This window comes from Copadichromis virginalis, linkage group LG14 (genome assembly GCF_057382275.1).
Source record: "Copadichromis virginalis isolate Kocher_CV1m ecotype Utaka linkage group LG14, C_Virginalis_male_GT1.1, whole genome shotgun sequence".
NCBI classification, from domain to species: Eukaryota; Metazoa; Chordata; class Actinopteri; order Cichliformes; family Cichlidae; genus Copadichromis; species Copadichromis virginalis.
Genome location: NC_140631.1, coordinates 33,858,307 through 33,883,079, shown reverse-complemented (window position 1 = coordinate 33,883,079; position 24,773 = coordinate 33,858,307). Strand labels below are relative to the sequence as shown.

The 24,773-nt window shown below is 38.6% G+C and overlaps 1 protein-coding gene across 1 annotated transcript in view; it reads right to left on the bottom strand.

Annotated features, from left to right (window-relative positions):
• Positions 1-24,773, bottom strand: part of b3glcta (beta 3-glucosyltransferase a) — an 81,582-nt gene that overhangs the window by 37,838 nt on the left and 18,971 nt on the right. The window contains exon 3 of the mRNA XM_085430548.1: positions 11,949-11,988. Within this exon, the coding sequence (XP_085286674.1) occupies positions 11,949-11,988 (40 nt within the window). The remainder of the gene's footprint in view (positions 1-11,948; positions 11,989-24,773) is intronic.

Below are 24,773 nucleotides of genomic sequence, written 5' to 3'. Positions count from 1 at the left end.
ACAGAGAGAGAGAGAGAGGAACAGAGAGAGAGAGAGGGGAAAAGAGAGAGAGAGGAACAGAGAGGGAGAGAGAGGAACAGAGAGAGAGGAACAGAGAGAGAGAGAGAGAGGAACAGAGAGAGAGAGAGAGAGAGAGAGGAGCAGAGAGGGAGAGAGAGGAACAGAGAGAGAGGAGCAGAGAGAGAGAGAGGAGCAGAGAGGGAGAGAGAGGAGCAGAGAGGGAGAGAGAGGAACAGAGAGAGAGAAAGAGAGGAACAGAGAGAGAGAGGAGCAGAGAGAGAGAGAGGAGCAGAGAGGGAGAGAGAGGAGCAGAGAGGGAGAGAGAGGAGCAGAGAGGGAGAGAGAGGAACAGAGAGAGAGAGAGAGGAACAGAGAGAGAGAGAGAGGAACAGAGAGAGAGAGAGAGAGGGGAAAAGAGAGAGAGAGGAACAGAGAGGGAGAGAGAGGAACAGAGAGAGAGGAACAGAGAGAGAGAGAGAGAGGAACAGAGAGAGAGAGAGGAGCAGAGAGGGAGAGAGAGGAGCAGAGAGGGAGAGAGAGGAACAGAGAGAGAGAGAGAGGAACAGAGAGAGAGAGAGAGGGGAAAAGAGAGAGAGAGGAACAGAGAGGGAGAGAGAGGAACAGAGAGAGAGAGAGAGAGGAACAGAGAGAGAGAGGAGCAGAGAGGGAGAGAGAGGAGCAGAGAGAGAGAGAGAGAGAGAGAGAGAGAGAGAGAGAGAGAGAGAGAGAGAGAGAGAGAGAGGAACAGAGAGAGAGAGAGAGAGGAGCAGAGCGAGAGAGAGAGGAACAGAGAGAGAGAGAGAGAGAGGAAAAGAGAGAGAGAGAGAGGAACAGAGAGAGAGAGGAACAGAGAGAGAGAGAGAGAGAGGAAAAGAGAGAGAGAGAGAGAGGAACAGAGAGAGAGAGAGAGAGGAACAGAGAGGGAGAGAGAGGAACAGAGAGAGAGAGAGAGAGAGAGAGAGAGAGAGAGAGAGAGAGAGAGAGAGAGAGAGAGAGAGAGAGAGGAACAGAGAGGGAGAGAGAGGAGCAGAGAGGGAGAATGAGGACAGAACAGAGGTGGAACAAGAGCAGGTGAGACACACATGTTAGTCAAATGGTTGTTTACCAAAAGTATCACCGTATCATAGGTCCTCATGTATCTCATACCTAGTGTTTCTTTTTAGGTTTGTTATTTTTCAAATTCTACATTTATTAAGTTATGCAGGCTTGTTTGCACAACAAGGCTAAATAATTATATGAACTTTTCTCAATCTAAATAGTGGACTTTGGTAGAATTAAAAAAACAAGTGTAGTACAGGTCTATGATGATTTTTAGTGCTACTATCATCTAGTTCTGATTCTGTCTTGGTTAAGTTCTAAGTAGTCCTGATTTTGAACTGTTGTAGTCCTGTTTTAATTCTGGATCAGTTCTGGGTCTGGTTGAATTGGGTGTTAGTCCGCATGTCTTGATAAAGCCCCAACTTTGTTCTGCCTCGCTGCTTAATTAAAAAGCTAGTTTAAGGTGTCCTGCATATGTGATATATATATTTTTCCCTATATGAAGTCATTCTTTTTTGAACAAAACTCAAAACAGAGCCTATTAATCTTTCAGTCATTTCTACCCCCCCTTCCCCAAATCCCACATGCATACTATCCTTTAGGGCTAAGCCCCGGGTGTGTCAAATGTCTGCCTCCGCCTCTGATGCTGACAACATCTTTAGATTCTACCTTTGTCGTCGACCCAGCTAGCTGCCGTTTGTGGAGCAGGGAAATTATTTTACTGCTATTGTTAAATAATTATCATCAGTACCATTGCATTAATAATATAATCTGCAGTATGATCATTGCTTTAACAATGTAACAGATAGCTTTAAGATGGCCTTAAGATGTTTATGATGATGTTAATTTTGTATTTCAGATGCAGTTATAACTATTGTGTACACAATGCATATCTGTGCTTATTTGAGTTGATGTTCAGGTTCTTTAAAGGTCTTAAGCTTCACTGACGTGACTGTTCAGGTGATACATGCTGAGGGAAAACTAGAACATAGAAGGAATTGCAATACATGCTTACAAAACACTTATATATCAGGTCATTTCATATTAAGGTTTTAGTAGAGGTTCTTGGTTAAAACATTTATTTAGTAGAAGACATACACATAGTCTCAGTGAGCCTCTGGTCTAGTGAAAGGTCAGAAGTGCAACAGGTGAAGAGGTGACACAAAGAGCATGTGAGGTCGTGACACACACACATGAGTTAGATTTATTTAGAGGAGAGAGAGATTAGTCATGTCTGGATTGGAACTGCGAAAGTGTCTCGGTAAAAGAGGAACCGTCCTTGTTGTCTCGGCAAGAAAGAGGAACAATTCACTTTAAGACAAGAACTGAAAGGTAGACGGAAAGTACCAGCCATGAAAATAGAAGATGATCTTCTGGGTTAAAAGTCATTGTGGTGTTGATCTGATCTATGTATAAAATGTATCTGTGACGCATGAAGGGGCGTCAGTAAATCAAACCCTGATGCTATAAAATATCTGTTTATGCTTTAGTAAGTCGAAGATTAATTCCTGTCTGTGTACAGATTATTCTTCCCACACGTGTGTATTCATTAAAATCATTGTTTGACCAAGACCTTCTGGACCAAGGGTGGTTTGTACTCTCCCTCCTCAATTTTGAACCTTAACACGTTCCTCTTCATTTGAAATCTATTTACAGGCTAGTAATAGTGACACAGCTCAGTGAAGAATGACATTGGCTACACAAAAAAGTCCATATAAACCCTGTGGCTCTCACGACCACTACAATCAAACTGAGACCAAAGGACCAGAGGCAGGGAATAAAAAAAAAAAAAAAAAAACACAACTAAAAAAAAAACTGTCATTTTATCCAGCTCTGTACAATTACAGCTGACAACTCCTAAATCCTGTAAGCTGTCCATCACATCAAATAGAGTCTGCAGCACCTGGCTGGAATGACTGTTACAACTGAAAATCTTCTCAAGGATTTAAAGCTCAGAGGTAGGTGAAGTAAGAAGGAGAAACTGGGGAGGTGTAAGAGTTATGGCCGGCACCTCAGAAACTTTGGACGTGCAGGGTTCTTGTGTACACGTTTACTTATTATGAGCTCAAACAAACAACACAGTCTGTGCCAAATAATTCTAACGTGCTTTATCTGTGTCCATTAGTTACTTATTTAAACAGAATACAGTCATAGAGAATACACTGCGTCTTGAATTCTAATTACCAGCAGGAATTCTCCAACAATGCTTTCCCAGATTTGTGAGAAAGTGTATTTTTTTTAGTCTTTCAAAACAAATAAGTAGCAGTCACCACTGACAGGTCTACAGTCTTCCCTTCGGAACAGTTGTGCGAGGAAAAAAGGGGAATGGCGAGTGCTGACATTGGCAGGATTAGATGGATTGCCTCCACCTCAATTACACTACTTGAACCTATTCCCATACTGAGTTTGGATATTAGCATCGGGGTCAGGGACAGACACTATGTCAGAGTACAGTATCTGTGTCAAATCTTTTTAATTAAGTGTCGGTGGGTGTGTCGCTGCTTTGCTCAGCTCATAACAAAGATCCCATTCATCCTGGAGCCCTAGTAATGGGGGAGATTACTTGCTAAATCTCAGCATGTCCATCTCCCAACAGATCTAACCTCCACTGAGCTGAGCTTACATAGTGAATACCCCTACACCACCTCTAAATGTCCTTCTGCTGAGTTCGCTAAATGAATGTGCGTGTACGTGCGTGCGCATATGGTTTCACATAAAGCAGTGCATTTTAAAGCCCCAAGTGAGGTACCAGTCTCTTGATACTGCACAGTACAGCAATAATACCAGCTGCAGGAGACTAACAGCAAAATCAGATAAGCAGTTTGCCAATCCCTCATTGTGTAGATAACACGTACCCTACGTCAAAGCAAAGGAGAATGAGGGGTAAAAAAAGAAACTAATTAAAACAGAATTCACTGCTCTCGAGTCCACACTAATGGGTTTCGATTAATCATCAAACAATGGAGAGAAAAGGGGAAGAGGAAAAATCCTGTTATAGTACCCCTCTTCCTTCGTCTCTTTTTTTCTCTGTCCTTCTCCTTTCAGGTAAAAATCACCTTTGTATACACTCTCGATACAATCGATACATCTACCTTTACGTAATTATAGGACCGAGATTTAAAACAATGCCTTCGGCGCTAGCACTTTTCACTGTGGAGGCAAGATTATACAGGGATGCCTCTAGGCTTAGATCTATATAGATTTAACTTGAGAAAAAGTTACGTGTTTTGTAAACGCACTGTGTGTGGTTTGTGTTTGGAGGTTTGCGGCTAGGTTGAGGTTGCTGGTGTGATCGCTCACATGTACGATTTCTAATTGATTGCTATATTGTTGCTGGGTAATTGTGCCAAGAGAGTCGAAGTGCTGGAGATGGTTGTTAGTTGTTGTGCTATCTGACAAATGGGAGGTATTTTTAGGCCCTATTACAGCGGGAATGTCTGACTGTTTCAAGGACAAAAAAAAAAAAAAAAAAAGCTCGGCATGATTTTCTTACTCTTCACAGCGTCCTGCAAAGTTAAAAAAGCATCCAAGTAGCCCAGTTTTCCTCTTTCCTTTCCTTCACATGTAATGCAGTTTTGCACTATTTAAATTAAGTACCAAGCCTGCTTTTTCTTTAACAGTTTCTAGTGTATTTAGATAGGATGTCAGATGTTTTCTTGGGTGTTTTTGGTCATGGTCATAGCTTTCAGAGTAACTACGCAAGTTTGACAAGTTGCATTTAATGGTTGTTTGGATGTGCTGCTTTCACAGCTGTCACAGAAAAAGTGCTATTAATCTTAGCAGTAGTAGCTGTATTAATAGCAGAATTGCCAGAGGTGAAAGTATGCAATCAATTCATCTATTTAATAACAGGCCCAAGATGTGACGTTGCACCCTGGTGCAAAACACACAACACAGTGCTTTTTTCTGCAGTTAAATTAAATTATCAAAGGATCCCTCTTGGCTGAAAATAATATGCCTTGAATGAAAGAGATTGAAGGTTCCTGAGGAGATGAAGCCAATGCCCTAGTCCCCTCGGTGCAGAGGATTTTATTTTGCCAGGTCGATGGAACTAGAAAGCAGTATTCGTTTATCTCCCCTCGTTCAGCATTCCACAGAGGCAACTCCATAGAAAAAAAAAAAGGACTGTATCAGCCTTGAAATATATTGGATGAAATGAAACACTGGAGAATTCTGCCTCCTCCTCTCTCTCTGATCTGATGCTTTTCTCAATTCATGAAACCACTCTTTAAAGGCCATCACCATCTGATCTGTGGAAAACTCCACAGGGAGGCTTCGAGTCTCGTGTGTACTCACAGCTTCAGCATCTCTGCGCATAAGAGGGTATGATCAGGCTGATTAAAGAATCAAGGCTGAAGTGTTTGTATTTCTAGGTATGCACACGGAAAGGAGGGCATACAGCGAGAGAGAGATACACGGCTGTATATAGATTGTGTTCTTCTAGTGGCCTGGCCGTGCTGTGTTGTCGCCTCACTGACACAAATCAATAGTGACACTTCCTTAGAGCAGGATTGCAGATGTTGCCAAGTGGCAGCGGAGCTGAGAGCCCACTGACCTCTAGGCTCTCCTGCAGCTCTGTCATTTCCATCAGTGTCACAGAGCAGGTGTGTGTAGTCAGTGGAACTGTCACAGAAACATTTCATCTCAGCCCCGAGTATTTCCATCTCCGCAGTCAAATAAACACACGTTCGAGGCAAGGGGCAGCAAACATATAGAAATATGCTTGTATGTTTGGGAGAAGATGGAAATCAGATCCATAGTGCAATTTCAATGACAAAAGTCGGCTAAGATCTAGAGGGATGGGCTTCTGTGGAGGGGGCCATTAGGCTGTTGTGGGAACAATACCACTGCCATGACAGATTCAGAGCCCTTCATTGCCAGCACATAGTGAGAGATGACAGAGGATGTCAATAGCTCATTTCCATACTCAGCAGGCCAAACCCCCCCATCCAGCAGCTGATTGTGCTGCTGTAAAACCTGCTACACTCCAGTGACTCACATCATTGGACTCCCCGAGACAAGATGGCCCAGAATCATCTATCTCCCAAAAAATCCCCTCCATCTTTCCCTTCCTCGTGTCCAAAACGCAAGAGACAAAATTCAATCGAGCAAACTGTGTTGCAGTTTTCTGTCCACACTAACCATGACCACCAATACCAACCAGGTCCAGGATTTATTATTCAAAATGAATACACCCTCTTTTTTTTTTTTTTTTCTCGGTTGAGTTTTAGGAATAAAAATTATTTACCTTCTTGAAAGATGATAATCTAGTGTGGCAAAGGCCCCTGCTGTAAGTAAAAATGATTTTCTATCACCCATCTTCCTCTATTAATACATACTTTTAATTAGCCTGCACAAGATCAATAGAGAGCATGGTGTATTTAACTTTTAGCTTACTGCTGAAAAGGTCAGCATCATAAATATCTCTCAATAAAACACAGGGAGGAAAATGCCAAAGTGGGGAACAACAGAAAGGGAGCGGAATGAGGAAGAAAGCCAGCAGACAACGATAGGGAGTCACTTGCATTGAAAAACAACAACAACAACAAAAGACTGGAAAGGAAAGACTGTGCATGAAGTAGAAGCAAGATGGGAAAGCCAAGAAAGGAAACAAGCAATCTTTTATAAACATTCTCTTCAAGTAGTAACACAGAAACACACAGAAATTACAACATGTAAAAGGACAGGCTGAAAAAAGCTGCATCCAACCTGTGATAATCACACTCATTAGAGGTTCTCTGGAGTTCCTGACCTCCATGGATAACTCTGCTAAAGACTAATGAGTGCTGAATGCAAACCTTAAACCTCACTTAGAATCAATAATTCAGGAAGCTCAGGCAATTAACGCTTAACAGATTCCAGGTTTTGCTTATGAATCCCATTCGTTACCCATTAAAGTACCGAATGAGTCGAGGATGGATTTGATATCACTTTAAAACATTTTTTTTTCTAATTTCTGTAAAGCTGAATTTTTGGGAATATGTTTGCTTTCATATCTTATTTGGCAATATATGCCACGACTGATTGCATTTCTCAGGATGGTTGCCTGCTTTTTAAATTACTTTTTAAATTAAATGAAATAAAGCCATCAGCTATGTTCAGGTGTTTGAGCGGGTTTTCCACTAATCACATGGCTAGAGATTTAATCCCTGGCTTCTCCACAAGTGTCCTTGGGCAAAATACTAAACAGGATGCTCCCGGTGGCTGGTGAGCACCTTGCATGACAACTGCACCTCCATTGTAAATATGTGGAAAAAGTGAACGAGACACAAAGCAGCAACGCAAAGGAGTTTGAGAACTTCTAAGAAGACCTATAAGTGCAAGCCATTTACCACTTGAATAAAGGAAAGACACAGACACAATAGAGCATTGTCACAAGCAAGCAGCAAAGCACTGTTTGTAGGGAGGGGGAAAAAAAAAGGAAAATAAGAAATACTAGTTAGAAAAAGGAGTTCAGTCAACATCTTGTGAACATTGATATGCATTCTATCTTCTCGCGTGTCCTCTTGGCCTGGAGAGGCTGAGCCACTGAATAAATATAATATAGCCGCATACGGGACAGTAACACAGCTTTCCTAGGATTAACGACTGCTATAGTGATAATTGGATTTAAATTCTGGCATTTAGGTTTTGTTCTGAAAAAGGAGATGTAGAATAGAGTTAGTATATAACCTCAACTATATAACAGTATACATTTAGATCCAGATTTAAAACACAGCTTTGGGCAATACACCTTGGATCTGCCCAATGCTGGTACATTCCCTGAAAAACAATTTAAGGTTATTTATTTATTATATCAACTTTCTAGTACATCGATTTAACATTTTAATAAACATTTTGAAAATGAAAGAAATATACTAGAAAAAAAGACCACACACAGATACTGGTGATGACCCAAATAAACAGCAAAGGTACCATTAGACTATATTAATGTAATTAATGATGTCTGTATTAAGGTTTCCATTCTATTCTTATAATATGCTGCTAATTAATGTGTCCCTAATAGAAGGGGAAAAAAGACAAAAGTTCAAATGAAAAGTTTTATGACTTCTTATGAAGTCAGTAATTAACCTCACACATCTCCACTGATGCTTTTAAAATTAGCCTAATAGTAAAGTAAGTAATGGATTACTATGGTTTAAGTGGTGACCTGGATAGATTTTAGTCAAAAACTGCCTCATTTAGCCATGTATGTAAGTTATAAACACTGCGTTGGATCTACCTAATAAAAATAATTGGAATTGGCAGAAAAGTTATTCTTGTTTAGATGTTTTACCTCCTGATACAGTATTTCTAAATGGCACAAACAATGCACGTGAACTTCTTTTGAAGTTGTTTTAATAGGAGATAGTTTTCTGTTTTTCTTACATGTATTGCTATTCATAACTCGGACTTCTCTGCTGTGCCAGTATGCATATAAAACACACGTTTTATCCATTTGATCTTTTCCTCTTTGAACTAGCAGTGTGATAGTGAAATGAAATGACTGAACTGATTAAGCTAGACAGATAAAAGGCCTTACAAGCTTTGGATTGTTTAATTGTTTTTGTCATGCTGAACAATAAATTTTTTTTTTTTTTTACTTCAATACAAACTGATCAAGAGAGAAAAAAATAAGATGAGAGACACAAACCTATTGTAATGTAATACAATAGTCTCATTTCGAAATTTGCTCACTTTTATCAACAAGTTGAAGACACGTCCTCCTGCCGGGATAGATTTATGATGGTACTTTGGAGCTTCAATGAAAGACCAAACAAAACCTTGGAAATTAATGTGCAGAACACATTTAACCGAGTAAAATGAAAAAAAAAATCAGATTCCATTCGGTGATAGCGCAGTGGGAGAGACTTGCAGCCCTGGAAACTGATGGGGAACATGCACATCTAAGCATCTATCTGTATTTGAACAGTTCTATACCCAGTGCATTTAGGTAGGTCACACTCTCAACAATTTAGTTATCTGTTGTTAAGATGTAGCATGCTGCATTTTTAAAGCACTACTTATTGCACAATATGGCCGGTGGGCTCACACTGTTTTTTTAGTTTTTGTTCCATCTATGAATATCTGTAGCATGTACATACTGCACATAATGCATTTACTTTATTTAAAGTCTGCACCCTGTACTCCCTCTGAAGAAAGATTGCTAAATGAATGACTTCTAATACCCATCAAATGTTACTGGGGCTTTTAAAATAAACAATCCAGTCAGACCTCCTGAAGTTTGCTGTATTGTTAAAACAAAAGGGAGTCTGGCTCTCCGTGATTCATCTTTTACATTCCTGCCCACAAACAACATTCTCTGCAGGCGAGCGTAGCTTTTCTGGTGTGACAAAGGGAATTACTATGGCAGTGCCAGATAGTGTAGCTCCATTTTTCAGATCGCTGTCTGTTTGTATTTCCTTTCTGTGCCGAGGTGCCAAATGAGAGCATTACGAAGTTGCTTTTGTGTGCTTTTGCGTCTGTGGTGACCCAGTTGAATGAACAGGCAGAGGTCCAGAAAGCGGGCTCCAAACTCCTCTGCAGTCTCCCGAAAATCACTCTCAGATGGTGATTGTGCGAGTCCACTGAAGCGTGAAAAGCATGCATGAGATCTTTTTATTTGCTCTACTTATGAAATTCCTGGTTGCTGTCAAGTCGTTGAAGAAAGATGGGACTTTATTTATGAAGTCTGCGAAACTCTCAAGATTAAATTTTCAAGGTACGCATAAGCAAAACCCATTTTACTATTTTGATTTTGCAGTACTTGCCATTTAAATTTCACACTGTCCAATATTACTCAGTTCAGGTTTTATTATTCATGATTTTATCAAGCAATAATGTCAATTCAATTCTTTCATCATACAGCGCTCTTTAAAATTGAACTATATTAAGCAATAGTTCATCCCTTTGGATGTCATCTGGAATTACGGGTTAGTTCTACTGAGTTAGTCTGATCTGAATTATCAAATACAGTAACATCAAACTACTGTAAATCAAATTGAATACAAGAACTCCACTATCAAAGACAGCAATACCTGTATTTATAATCAAGTACATACAAATATGAATACTTCTAGGAATGTATGGATGTTTATCATACTCCATTTGCCTATAAAATGAAATGTAGGTCAATTAATTGTTTACAATCTCTATTTTTATTAGTAAAGGAAAAAATTGTGCTTAGACTAAATATGATAACTATTTAGTCTTGTTCCATTACATGGTGCTGTACTATTGCTATCTGGTAGTTAAAAAAGCCAGTGTTCTCATTGCTATGATATCATACCATGCAAAAAAAAATGGTAGAGACACAAATAACTTTTACTGTGGTAAAGCACACAGTAAACCAATGCAACAACCTTTTTATTATCTTGTTATTATAATTATAGTGTACATTATTGCAGAGAATGTTCATCAGAGCATGACCTTCAGTGTCTGGGGCTGTTTGGAGTCAAATGTGAAGCCGCCAGCATGAGATGCTGGATTGCTGTATTGGGTTAGGGAAGGGTTGTTTCCCTAAAGAAGTTTTACTATACTGTTCAAAAGTAATGGTATATGGCAGCGTGACCTGGAGAGAAAGCTTGCTGTGGCTTCAGCAGCAATGCAGGTATTGTACAGGTTAGCAGAAAGGATAAGCTTTTAATCTTTTAGTTGATCTACACTCACCAATTAACATGTAGCAACTATATTGACATAATAGCATCATGCAACAGTTGCTACAGATTTCCTGGCTTCACATCCATGATGTGAGCCTTCCATTTCACCATATCCCAAAGTTGCTCTGTTATACTGGGATCTGGTGACTGTGGAGGCCATTTGAGTACACTGTAATGTTCAAGAAACTAGTTTGAGATGATCTGAGTTTTGTGACACGGTACCGTAACCTTCTGGAAACAGCCATCAGAAGATGGACACACTGTGCTCATACAGAACTGAGCATGGTCAGTAAAAATAGGCTCAAGTGTTTAATCGATGTCTGGTTTATGCTTGGTTTGATATTCAGCAAGTTTTTCACCATGTCTGCATGGCAAATATAGACAAATAGGTCACCTTGAGATTGACTGATTAGATATTTGTTCTATTGAGCAGTTGAAAAGATATACCTAACAAAGTGCCCAGTGAGTGTATGTTCCAGTCCTAACCTGCTCTCACGAGCTCTAGGTAGTTTTTGAAAGAGTGAGATCAAGCAGACAAAATTTGTGATAGCTGTGCTAAGGCTTAGAGATAGGGTGAGGAGCTTGTAGATGCAGATGGAGCTCAGAGTAAATCTGTTGCATGACCCAGACTTCACTGGATTTTATACATCTCATCTCACCCCAATGTTCCTAGGAAGTAGGATGTCTGAAACCCCCTGTATAGCCTCTACACCCAGGACCCAGCCAGAGATAAGTGGTAGAAAACAAATGGAACAATGGGGTGTAATGAATGGATGAAAAAAAAAAAAACCATCAGGCTAAAAGTAATTAAGTTATAATTCTCAGTTGTGGCTATAAGATTGAAACTATATTTGTTGACATATTGTCAACTAGTAAAATGACCTTTTGGGTCCAAAATAAGTTCCAGTCAGATCTAGAACTAAATCATTTGTATTTTTTAATTAAACATTTGAAATTACTGTAAGTGGTACACATAGTATATGTTGACTAATTTTCTTTGTGTCCTTAGCTGTATCTACAGCAGATAAGGACATACTGTTTAAGCATATGCTCCCTTGTCTGAGCACTGCAAGTACAGGATAATGTGATTCAGGTTTTCAGTTTCCCTCCTAAACACGAATTTGTTATTTTCCAGTTTCCTTCTGCTTTTAAGTGTTTTATTAGCAAACCACACACACACACAGAATATTAAAAATTATACACGCTCCACAAACACACAAGTTTTTTTCCACTTTCTATTTTTTTACTACTAATTAGGAATAAAAGACTTACCCAGCTGATTGTTGTGAATGACGTGCAAATCATCCTGGCTCTGAAAAGACAGAGAGACTTTTTAATAATTCAAATTGCAGTCTTCAAATAATGACCCACATACATTCTCTTCTTTGTTTTAACATATCATGTAAAAAGTGTCAAAATATGAATTGTGTGAAAATCTTTTTTCTTTTGCAAAATACTCCATTTCCTCTCGCTAATCACTAATTAAGACTTAGTGATACTAAATATGGAATCCCCTACAGGATATTTGGAAATATAATGGGCGACACCCCACGTCATTAGCCCATCCTAATTGTGTGGGTTTTGTGCCTGCAGCATTAAGCTCTGTGCATGAGGCTCAATTAAGGCATTCTGCACTGTTCCACCTCCAGAGCTGTCAGCACTGGCTGCAGACCATGGAAGGATGAGTAAATCAATCACAAGCCAGGGAAACTTTGAAGAGCTGTCTTTCACCTCTATCTTTCAGAGTAAAATTTTTCAGTCTTGGGGAAGATTGCATGAATGTCTGAGCTGTGCCTGTTTCCAGAACTCTAGACCGAGAGCTGCAGAGTATTAATAGATAATGACAAACCAAACCCTTTTTTGATTTATGACTTCCTCTAGACTAACAATCATTTCACTGGCAAGCTGATGCAGCCTTCAGATAGCTTAACTAAGTCATAAATTCACTGTCGGTGGGTGTGGTACAGCAGTTACAGGGATTCACAGTAGTTTGGTGGCATTTGCAAGAAGCAGGCTACATATAAATGTGCTATCTCAGCACATTTACAAACTAACAATTTCTAGATTAGAGAACAGCCCATTAATTTACCCACTTTCCTCCTGAACACCTTCCTATAACTGTTGTGAGTACACATTTATTTTTGTGGTGTGCACGTTTCCTGCACGTCCCCTCTGTTAATTGACCAAATCTCAAAATTGAGCATTTGACATGAGATGTAATAAACTGGAAAAACAAAAACAAAAACAAAAAAAAAAAACTGGCATCCATAACGCCATTAACACAGCAGTGATTTGTGTATGTGTGATGCTCTCTGTCTTTTCCTATTTTTTCAGGTGATCAGAGTTAGAGGCAATATATGCACAGGCAGACAAGATCATATCAGGGTGATTTGATTCAGTGGGTACATCAGCTTAATTGGACTCAGTAGCATTAGTCATGCCCACAAGGCTTCTGTCTCATCTTATCAGACATTACTCGTTTGAAATCATTTCGTTAGCTGAAGAGAGAAGGCACCTAAGGAAAAAAAAGCATCTCATAAGCCAGGAGAATCTGACTTGTTATCAGATAATTAGTCTTATAAAATCTATTCAACTTGAAAATATAGCAGGTTATTATGGAAGAGAAACTACTCAAAAAGTGGAGGTATGAATTAAAGGGGTGTAGAAATTGCTATATATATGGTGGTTGTGACAGAGGCGTGCCACATGCTTTTCACTCTGTCTCTCCCAGCACAACTTCACTCTGGGGCACAGAAGAAACAGTAAATCACTGCACTGTGACTACAAGGAAAAAATAAATCAAGACACCCATTATGACGAATTACCTGCTCTGTCAAACATTGCCAATTATATTGATTGTATGTGTACAAATGTTTGTGTGTATATAATGTGCACATGAAAATGATTTTTACACAAGCCTTAACAAGGCCTAATGCTTTGTGACACACTTTAATGAGAAATTTCAAAATAGACCCTGTACCCCTACACCAATCTAAATCATTTTGTAATGTTGTGTCTTTTTTCCATTTTAAATCAGTTATTTTGTTATGAACTCTTGTAATACAATCTGTGTTGAGTCAGAAAAAAAGGAGCCTCCTCATTTATTTTATGTAGACCACTGTTTTGGCACAGCGGGGCTCCTGACGCAGCTGCCTCTGGCCACAAATATTGCAAAAAAAAGAAAATCCACTGGGTCATCTGACAGCAAAAGCTGAACATTTCCAACACATCATCATCATCCAGCGAGGGACTGTTTTGACTGTTCAATCACATGCAAGAGCACGTTCTTGGCATATTCCTTTTCTCAGTTACCGATCTCTTGTAGTGACGGGGTAGAAATTGTTGCTGGTACAGCTTCCTAGAATCATGTGCTATTGCACTGTGAAACAGCTGCACAGCATTTTACCCTCTGTTTAGCCTTCAAACTCAGCTCCATTACTCAACCCGGAATTTTCGGCTCACATTTCATCTTCTCACCTGCACACGCTGTAAACTCTTTGTGCTTATTTATACAATGTTATTTTCAGCTCTAACACCTGCTTAAGCTACCTGATGTACTTTCTTGATGCATTTTCTTTTATTCGCTTACTTCAGCAAGACATTGCTTTAAACACGATTATTTTTACATAGAGTATCTATTAACCTCCAGTGAATGGTGGATTTTCAAAAAAGTAAAAAACACAACAAAGTTATGTCAAATAATCTTCATTTAGCATAGAAAACCCCAAAACACTAAGCAGAATGAGAAAACAACGTGCCAGACGTTAAAATCTGAATCTTTTTCTGTTTGTTTTTTTTCTTATACTACTTATAGGCGCATTGCCATCGCATTGCGTTTTATCTCTTATCAATTGACACATTTAAAAAATAAATAAATAGTTGACAGAATGAAAATGAAACCTCAGTGAAGCTTCAGCTCCACTGAGAAAAACAAAAACAAAACAAAAAACCTACCAATAAATACAGGCATCAAAACATCAAATCTATGTAGGACAGAGAAGGGGAATATAAAGTATATTAAAAAAAACAAACTCTTAACTGAAACTATGAAAAGCATAAAATGTCAGATTTCTATCATGTTTTGAATATGAGGTCTGACTTTTTGTTTTTAATTACTTCATTTTGTTTAGCTCTCTTCTACTGCAAAGGTTTAATGCCACCTCACTGCTGAAATAGAAGTTGGAAAGCAGTCAGTACAATGTGGCGTGAGTTTCATTTTCTTTTGAAGGTTGTTTTTTTTTTTTTTTCAAGCTTGTGCAGATTGATCAAATTCTGGGTTGTTGATGTTTAACTGGACTTTTTCTTTCAAAGACGTCATATTATGCTTTTCTTGAGTGTATTTTACATATTGTTTCTGCATGTATAGAATGGTACAAGGTTAGAAGTCTATAACAAAGAGGATTATTTTCTCCCACAGAAAATGAATTTAATTTTAATCCATTACTGATGGCATCATAACATATGAGATATATTGCAATATATTACAATATTTAAATGTGTGGCTATAAATTAGAAGTCATAGTCATGAGATTAAAATGATATGATGGTTTTATAAAGTGTTACGGGTGCATAAATATTAAAAATGGCCCATTTTGGTAGGTGGTTGCCAGGCAACATGATTGTGTCATTATATTTAATGCATAATTCAGGTTTTTTCAATACAAATGAATTGTTACTGTTGTGAAATTAAAATGATGTAATGCTTTAATAAAATGTAAAACATTATTCATTTTAGCCTGTTGGTAGGTGGTTTGACATCATAATATCTGATATAGATAAGAACCTTCAGGGACCTAACATGTACCTGTGTGCCAAGTGTGGTTGCTGAAGTCTGGATTGTGTAACAAGAGTTGTGTGGACCAAACATACAGACAAAGATTTTGTGTATTACAGTGAGATGCCTGCTTACTAGTTAGAACAGAGGATGAGCAGAGCAAGCGCAATTTTCTTCAAAACAAATTCCTGATTTATGCGGAGCAAAGAATCAGTGATTAAAATTACGTTTCAACACTGTTACCCGCGTTTTTACTGTCTTCTCTCAAAGGCTGCTGCCTGAACCAGGCATAGTTCAGTGTTGGATTTTTGCAGCAGTTCCCTGGTCTGCAAAAATCAGAAAAGAAGGCATTACATAATGGATAGCTGGCTGACCAATCAAAGCAGACTAGGTTTAATACGGAGGCTTTAGAGAGAAAGAACATAAAACAAAGCGTTTCCGACAAACGGTGAAGTGAAGTGCTGCATGCACGGTAAGAATAAAAAAAGTTTTTTCAAATAGGAAGTGATGTCAACCAATTCCAGAAAACCTCCAGAATAAATTTATGAACCTACAAAAGAGCATATTGTGGCCTCTTTACAAGCTTGATCTATTACCTGCATGTAAACAACATGGAAATAAAATCTGCTTCAACAACAAATTTATATGGTGAAGAAATGAGTCATTGGATTTTACCTAAAATTCCTTTTAAAGCCATCTCTTTGGTTTCACTTCATAAAATCCCTGGGTGACACAAGGGCTACAAATCTTTCTTTGGGAAATGATCTCATATTCCACGCCAGAGTGAACTCACATCAGGTCTCATATCATTTTTACTATTACTGAGAGATTAATTAGTCTCAGCTCACAGAATCCGGCTCTTCTTAGCCTTCTATACTTTTGCACGCAGGTAAGGCTCTTCCTAATCCCATCTGACAGCAGGCTATCTGCCATTTGCAGCAGGAATCAGACACCCATTGGTGTTAAAAAGAAATTGCTGAGAGTCTATACTGTCCATCTGAAGGGGTTAGTTTCACCATCCCTTGAGCGCTTTTGATCTAAGACACCACAACACTGATGCAGACAGACAGAAAGATTGTGCCTCGTGTAGTGTAACCTTAGAACAAAGGCAGCACCGCAGTAAAGGTACTCAGAGGTGTACATGTGTAAACTGAAGAATGATCCTCAGCCTACCTAATGCGATTGTTACGTAATCAAGGACACCGCAATGACAACCTTTTGATCCCTGTCTTTTATTTGGATGCTCTTCACATACACACAAAGACGAGTTCCCGGCCCTGTTACGGCTCTCAGTCCCCGAGGACACAGACGCTTCACTGACATGAGTGACCCGTCAGGTCAGATTAGATTTCTGTTTACTGATGGCAAGCATGTTTCAAGGTTGCAGGATTTTCTGGATTTCGACATGTGGAAAATGTGTGATGTTCAGAGAAGCTGATGTCTAGAAGGACTCTGAGCACCTTAAGAATGTGAAAGGTTGGAGATTATATTGGTCTATATTTGTGTTAAAGCTGGGTTCTTGTGTTTTTGTGTAATTTTACACAAAATTATAAAAAAACGTTCAGAGTATTACAACTAAAGTAGTATAAAAGGAAATATTGTGTTTAGGCTTTGGCCAATCTGACAACTTTTATACTAGATACAGTGATGCAAAGCAGAACACATTCACCAAAAATCTGCATGCAAAGTCTTAGTATGCATATGCCTGTGCTTTGTGTAGCTGGAATGGTTTAGAACAGCGAGTAGGAACTAGTTCCAGGAGGAGGGCTGTCTATTTTAAAATTGCAGCTTTAACTATAAATTAAGATGATTCCAAATTGTCACCTTCATTTTATGGATGCTTTTAGAGCTATTGAGCGGTTTAAGAATCAAAACGTCTTTCATATCCCTCCCCAATTTTAGGGTGTCCAGAGAACTGACAGATTAAAATTTTATTCTCTGCCAATTTTTCACACAAGCAAAACTGCTAATGTGTAATGACTTAATGAGTTAAAACGTCTCCTGTCTCAACATTAGGAAGCTATTCTTTTCAGGTTTTCTTCCTAGCCCCTTTCAGCATTTTGTTGACAGCAGTTGAAAAGTATCATATCAGGCCATAGACATTGCTGTTACTGATGCCAAAAATTAGTAAGCACATGCATGTTATGATGTTCCATAGAAGCATTTCAAATAAGAAGGAAAGACAAATGTCTTGGTCAACACCTCCCATGAAAGCGATACTGATCAACCATTCACTTAATATTTATTACTATTAAAATAAAAGTCAAATTTCAACAGACAGCAAGGTGACATTCTTAAGTGTCTGGCACTAATAAATAAGAATGACAAAACCTAGAATACATGAAGTTATATGCACTAATATAAAAACATAAAAGATGCATATTTTCACATTTCAGATGTTGCTTGACATTTATTTATTCTGGGTTTTCTTTCATATGATGGCTCATGTGGTTAATCAACAAATAGTTTGAGCTCAAGAAAGACAAAACACAACAATGAATTCATGCAACAAATATTGCCTACATAGCCAAAGCCAAATAAAGCTTTCTCCTCTGAGCCACGGAGCTCTGTCGTCGTCCAAAAAATATTAAACATGTCAGTGAGTCCACTTGCACTGGCTGACATGTTCTTTGCTTATGATAAACACGCTGTGGTTTATCTTGAGTTAGTCCCACATGCACCATCCTTCTGCAATACATTATAAATATGCACCACATGAAAATGAAAGTAGACCTTAACACAGGTGCTTCTTATTCCTGTTTGAGCTACATTTGCAAAAAGCTAAAGTGCCCAGCTCTTCAATGAAATTATTCAACTTTTATGAAAAATGATACTATAATTACTTGTGACGTGTTTGTACTTAGTGGGAACCACTGGGTTTGGATCACAGAAGAAGTAGCAGAAGTAGTCAAAGTACAAAGAGACTGAAATGAAAGCGCCTACACAGCAATTCGTTATTTATTGCAAACATTAAGTAATATGAATGTTATAAACTAAATTATAGTCGGAGGACATATCCCACAAACAGGCCTTCTGCTTTCACAAGACTTTTTGCTGTTTTTTTTACTTTCTCCCACAATGCCACCATTGTCAGGTTGATGAGTGCTTCCATTCATGCACCATTTGTATTGGTCTGTTGCAGTGGAAGAAATAATTATTTGATCGCCTGCTGAATTAGCAAATTTGCTCACTCACAAACAAATGAGCAGTCTCTATTTTTATGGTTATTTCATTTTAATGGAGAGAGAGAAAACATCAACACATTGCAAAAAAGACATAAATTGAGTGAAATAAGAATTTTAATCCCCGAGCAAAACACGACTTCATATTTGCCAACCCTTGTTGGAAAGCACAGCAGCCAGATATTCCTGGTAGTTTGTCACCAGTTTTGCATACATATTGGGAGGCATTTTGGCGCTCATCTTTATAGAAATTCTCTAAATCCTTTAGTTTTCTTGGCTGCCAAATGGCAACCTGAACATTCGGCTCCATCAACAGATTTTTCTATAGGATTGAGGTCTGGAGATTGTCTGACCACTCCATGACTTTGGGTGCTTCTTCTTTAGCTACGCCTGGTATGTTTTGGGTCACTTTCATGTTGGCAGACCCATCCATAACCCATCTTTTAATGTTCTGGCTGAAGGAAAGAGGTTCTTGTTAAAGAGTCTACAGCACATGGCTTTGTCAATTGGCTTCTAAGTGATGAAGTCATCCTCCATGCCTGACTGTGGATTTGGTGTTCTTTGGGTCACACTCAGTATTTCTCTTGCTCCAATCATGGCAGGTTGAGTTGATGCCAAATAGCATTATTTTGGTTTCATCTGACCACAGTAATTTCTCAAAAGCCCGCTTGGACTCAGTAATTCACTGGCAAATTTAAGACAGACTTGTACATGTGCCTACTTGAGCCGGCGACCTTGCGAGTGCTGCAAGATTTAAATCTATTATGGTGTAGTGTGTCACCAATAGTGTTCTTGGTGACTGTGTTCCAACTGCCTCCGAATCATTAACAAGCTCCTCCCATGTAGTTTCTGGGTGATCCACCAGCTTCTTATGGTCATCTACATTCCATGAAGCAAGATCTAGCATGGAGCTCCACCTCTTTGTATTTCTTCCTTTTCCAAATAATCATACCAAGAGTTGTCACTTCCCCATCCATGGCTGCTCAGCCATGGAAACCCATTCCACGAAGCTCTCTGTACAGTGTTCTTAGGCGTGAATGTGAAGGCCCGCATGTAGTTTGGAGGTCTGTAGTGTCTGACTCTGGCTAAAGTTGCCGACCTCTGTACTCATGCGCCTTAGCTTTAGCTGAACTTGCTCTGTGATTTTACGTGGCCTAATACTTTGCGGCTGACGTGCTGTTGTTCCCATTCGCTTCCACTTTGTTATAATACCACTAAAGGTTGACTGTGAAATATTTAGTAGTGATGGAATTTCACAACTGGATGTGTTGCACTTGCCCAGTACCACACTGGAATTCACTCAGCTCCTGAGAGGAACCCATTTTTCACAAATGTTTGCAGTCTGCATGCCTATGTGCTTGATTTTATACACTTGTGGCCATGGAAGTGATTGGAACACCTCATTTCAATGATTTGGATGGGTGAGTGAATATGATTGATTGATTGATTATAATCTGTATGCCATAAGGGAGCCAGAACTTCAATGACATTCAAACCATGACTCAAGTCAATTCATCTTTTATATAATGTATTTTCAAATGGATAGATGGATAGATAAATGAACTGATGGATGATATTTTTTCTGGATTTTTGATTAATATTCTGACTCTCTGAAACTACCATAAAAATTAGAGACTGTTTATTTCTTTGGAAGTGAGCAAACTTAGAAATTTAGCAGGGGATCAAACAATGATTGTCTCAACTGTACATATGGTTTAGTAACTATAACACTGTATAGACCAAAGACTATCAATCTAAGCAATGTTTGAGCCATTTTGAGTAAAAATATTTATATCGAACCAAAAACATATCTAAGCCTTACAATGAATCTTCTGACACATTTTCATTACATTAATAGCATATTTTTTGTTGCATTTGCTAAATTACAGAGCTAAAAAGTATATATGTTTTTTTTTAACTTTCAGTATTATTTTAATATCAAAAAAAGAGGAATAAAACTGGAGCAAAAAAAAAAAAAGATGTTGTTATTTCGATTCTTCTAATGTGACAACATTTGCAATAATATAATGACAGAAAGATCTTCTCTCTGCTTCTGCATCAAATAGAAGTAGAAGAAGTCAAATCACCGGGACTACCATGAGAGATTCACTTGATGTAGATTTGTTCTGAAAGCCCTGGTACTTAAGAAGGCACAGGCAAAGTGTATAGGGAGATTTAAAGCAGGCTGTTGTTAGCTAATACTGAGGGTATATCACTGCATGCACCCTTAATCATTTTTACAATTCAGCTAACCAAAATAAATGTAAGTAAGTAATTATATGCATCAAATCAAGTAACTCTAAAATGTAATTAACTGGCATAAAGTTATAGCTGTATCCCTAGCAACAAGCATCATGGATTCGATTAAGAACAAGAGGCTCAGCTTTATTAACAATCCAAAGTAAAAGTAAGAATGAAAGAATGATGCCACTGAATATAAATTTCACATTTGCAAGGTAATGAATTTAGGATGTTAAATTACAAAGGGATTAATATTTAACTCCTGCAAGCCGGGTTTAATTTTTTTTCTTTTTTTCCTTTTCTTTTCTAGAGACACCGGTCGAGTCTGAAAAGGGGTCTTTCTTGTCAAAAACACAGCACCGATTTACTGAGCTAATAGTTGAAGTGCATTGTTGATTAATCTTTCCATAGGTGACCCGCTGTGTTGGTTTTTGCCCCTGCCTCCTTACCCGAACTGATATTGAAATATCAGGATGAGTCTTTTTTTTTTTTTTTTCTCATGTTACAGAGTTTAAGGTGCATTTTTTTCCCCAAACATACACAGTATTTAACTCCTAAACTTTTCCGGAGATTTGGCTCGTCTTATTTGGCAATAATACCGATCTATTGTGTTATTATTCATTTTTTCTTCTATTTCTCACGCAGTGAAATAGTTCAACGAGGGCACTTTTGCTTAGTTTGAAGACTGTTCTCTGAGGGATTTAGCTTTGCTTTTCTAAGCACTGGAGAACTGTTGCCAACACAGACGACCAGACAGCACAAAATTGTTGACAGTGGTCCAAATCTGGTTGCCTGGGGCAATGGGCAGCTGTTACTGTCAAGCCCTGCTGTGTAGGTTATTCAGGGTCACACTATGTTCCGTGGCCTCTTCATAACATGCCTGATAAATGTTTTTGACAAAATTTTACCAATCAATATTTAGAAAATGAGATCAGTCACACAGGACTACACATTTCTCTTTATTATTTTAACCAACTCCTATGTATCTAACAGGTAGACCTACTGTATACCAGTAGGCCTACATACATTAAGTTGTTTCTCAGCCAGTGCATTTTACACATGCTATTTATACCAAGACAAAAATGGTTAGACAGACTCTAGTTTAACATATTTTTCCTTCCATTTTCTGCGATGTCTGCTACACATAATCCCCTCGTGTCTGTGTTTACATTCATCCAATGAGCTGATACACTTCTGCAACGTTTCTCTCTGTAACATCCATTCATTACCAACAGTAAGAGTTGTGGCAGCTGGTCAGGCCGGGTGGGAAAGGTGGTGGGCGGCACAGCTTTGTGAAACGGGAAGATGGAACAGCCATATGAGACTGTGGATGTTTGTATCACTGATTAGGTCTTAGTTTTGGAACCATTACAATCCTAATGATTGTGGCCTATATCTCGGCATAAATTAATCAGAATATTGTTAGTCCTCTGATGACATAGATGGAGGCCTTGTTTCTGCACAGCTAATTAAAACTCCCCATTTTAAACCATGTCTGGATAAAGCAAAAATGACACCATTTGATCAAAGACAGATGGTCACAGTAACAACCACACAGCAGCCAGCTACACACAAGAGGCACAGACTAAAGACAACAACCCACATTAACTTTCATACAAAACTCTCCTTCTTATCTTACTTACAAACAAGAATACTACTTATCTTAGCCCCAGCTTGTTCCTCTCAAGGCATACTTGCCATTTGGAAAAAAAAAAAAACCCAGAGGACCATTTAAAAACACTTTCCACTGTTATTAAGAGTAACTAGATGAAGATATGTGGGCTTCTATTTAACAGCAGTGTTGTATTTTCTTTTAATCATACTTACTGATTAATTAGCTTTTGAAGAAACTGGAATGGCTACTGATTGATGGAACATTAAAGCTATTTCTATATCATACCGTTCACGGTAATACCGGTGTAATTTTGGGCAAGGATAGGAAAATGAAATATCGCGATAGAATATGGGTAAAACGCGCATGTGCAGTGCCTATGTTTACATACGCACATGGCGGCGACGGAGAATGAGAAGAGCGAAAGTGGATCGTTAAATGAAACGGATGAACCAGAATTGGTTTGTAAAAAGGCTGCAACTTCAGTGGTGTGGAACTGGTTTAGCTTTCGTCCGTCAGATATACAACAAAGCACTATTTTTGGTAGAGCATGCTAGCGGGCCATCGTTATTAACCGTATTGTTTGGAAAATACAGCACACTTAAAATCAATCCTTTGATTTTTCTGAAAATCTACAGTGCCCCTTATGTATGAATTCTGGTTATGTTTACTGACCTCGAAACAATTTTATGTTGTACACGGCGCTCGAAAATCTGTCAAATGTTTTAGTACGACTTTGCTAAGCTACGAACCCGCACCGCTTGATGGATTGTCGGAGCATTACGGCTATATTAGGCAGGCGCCTCGCGGAGTGATACGTACTGTGCTTCAACATAATATTACTGTATTGGGTGTGTATAACCTCTTTTTAGGTTTTGTTGATATTATACATGGTTATGCTGAGGATATGTTGGCCAATTTCCACTGGAAATGCCTTTTAGTTAAACTGTCAGCAAGGAATTTGCACTGCTACATTTTTATATAACTTTAATGCACATAAAAAACAGCTGCTTGTTTAAGTGAAAATACATTATTAGTGCAAAAACCCCATCAAAGTTGTGGAGTTGTAAAGTATTTTGTCTAGTGTCAATTATATCGTCAGTTATATCGTTATCGCAAATAATAATAATAATAATAATAATAATGGATTGGATTTATATAGCACTTTTCAAGGCACCCAAAGCGCTTTACAATACCACTATTCATTCACTCTCGCATTCATACACTGGTGGAGGCAAGCTACGGTTGTAGCCACAGCTGCCCTGGGGCAGACTGACAGAAGCGAGGCTGCCATTTCGCGCCATCGGCCCCTCTGGCCAACACCAGTAGGCAGTAGGGTAAAGTGTCTTGCCCAAGGACACAACGACCAGGACAGAGAGCCCAGGGATCGAACCGGCGACCTTCCGGTTACAGATACGCTTCCCAACCCCCTGAGCCACGGTCGCCCCAAAATTTTCAAATGTATATCGTGATAAATATTTTTGGTCATATCGCCCTGCTCTACTTCCCTATTCACAAATGTTCACCACAGCAAGTATCTTTGAATGTTTGATTTGGCAGATTTTTTTATTTTATTTATGCCAGATACCCTCTCTGGTACAACCCCAAAGGGTTTTGAGTTGGCAGTATTTGCTTATTTGGCAAACATGTAAACCACTGCACTATGGAGCCATTGCTGAAGGATATAAACACAAAAAAAGTCACTGATTTGTTTAGGGTTTCATTATCTGTAAACTAACAAAACAGTATCCGTACACTACAGTGACAGCTTGCTCCTGTAAATAAAATAAAATAAAATAAAATGACTTTTTACCTGGGATATTAAATCATTTTTCTCCTCAAAATCTGACCCCAAACAAACATTCTGGGTAGAAACACTTCCAGTCCAACGAAAAATAAAGTGTCCGCAGGAAAACTACGAACACCCTTACTATTTCCAGAGAAATTAAGAGGGTAAGTAGCAACCAGGTGTTGCTAATCAGATACATTTTATCAACTGATCATCTGCAACCATGACCACCATTGTAAATCCGGAGGTTTTAGAATTCTGCAGCATTCAGGTGTATGTCAACACAATCTTTTTTAGTGGACATCCCACTAAAAATCTCCCCTTAAGGTCAGACCGAGTAATGCTCAGAGAATTGTAAAAAACCCAAGAACTACAACTCATGCTAAATGTGAACGTTTCTGCAACTACAATTAGAAAAAGGAGAAAGCCTAAAAAGCCTAAAAAGAACAGGGTAGAATAAGAAAAAAAAAGAAAAAGATCTGAACAAACCTCAAGACTT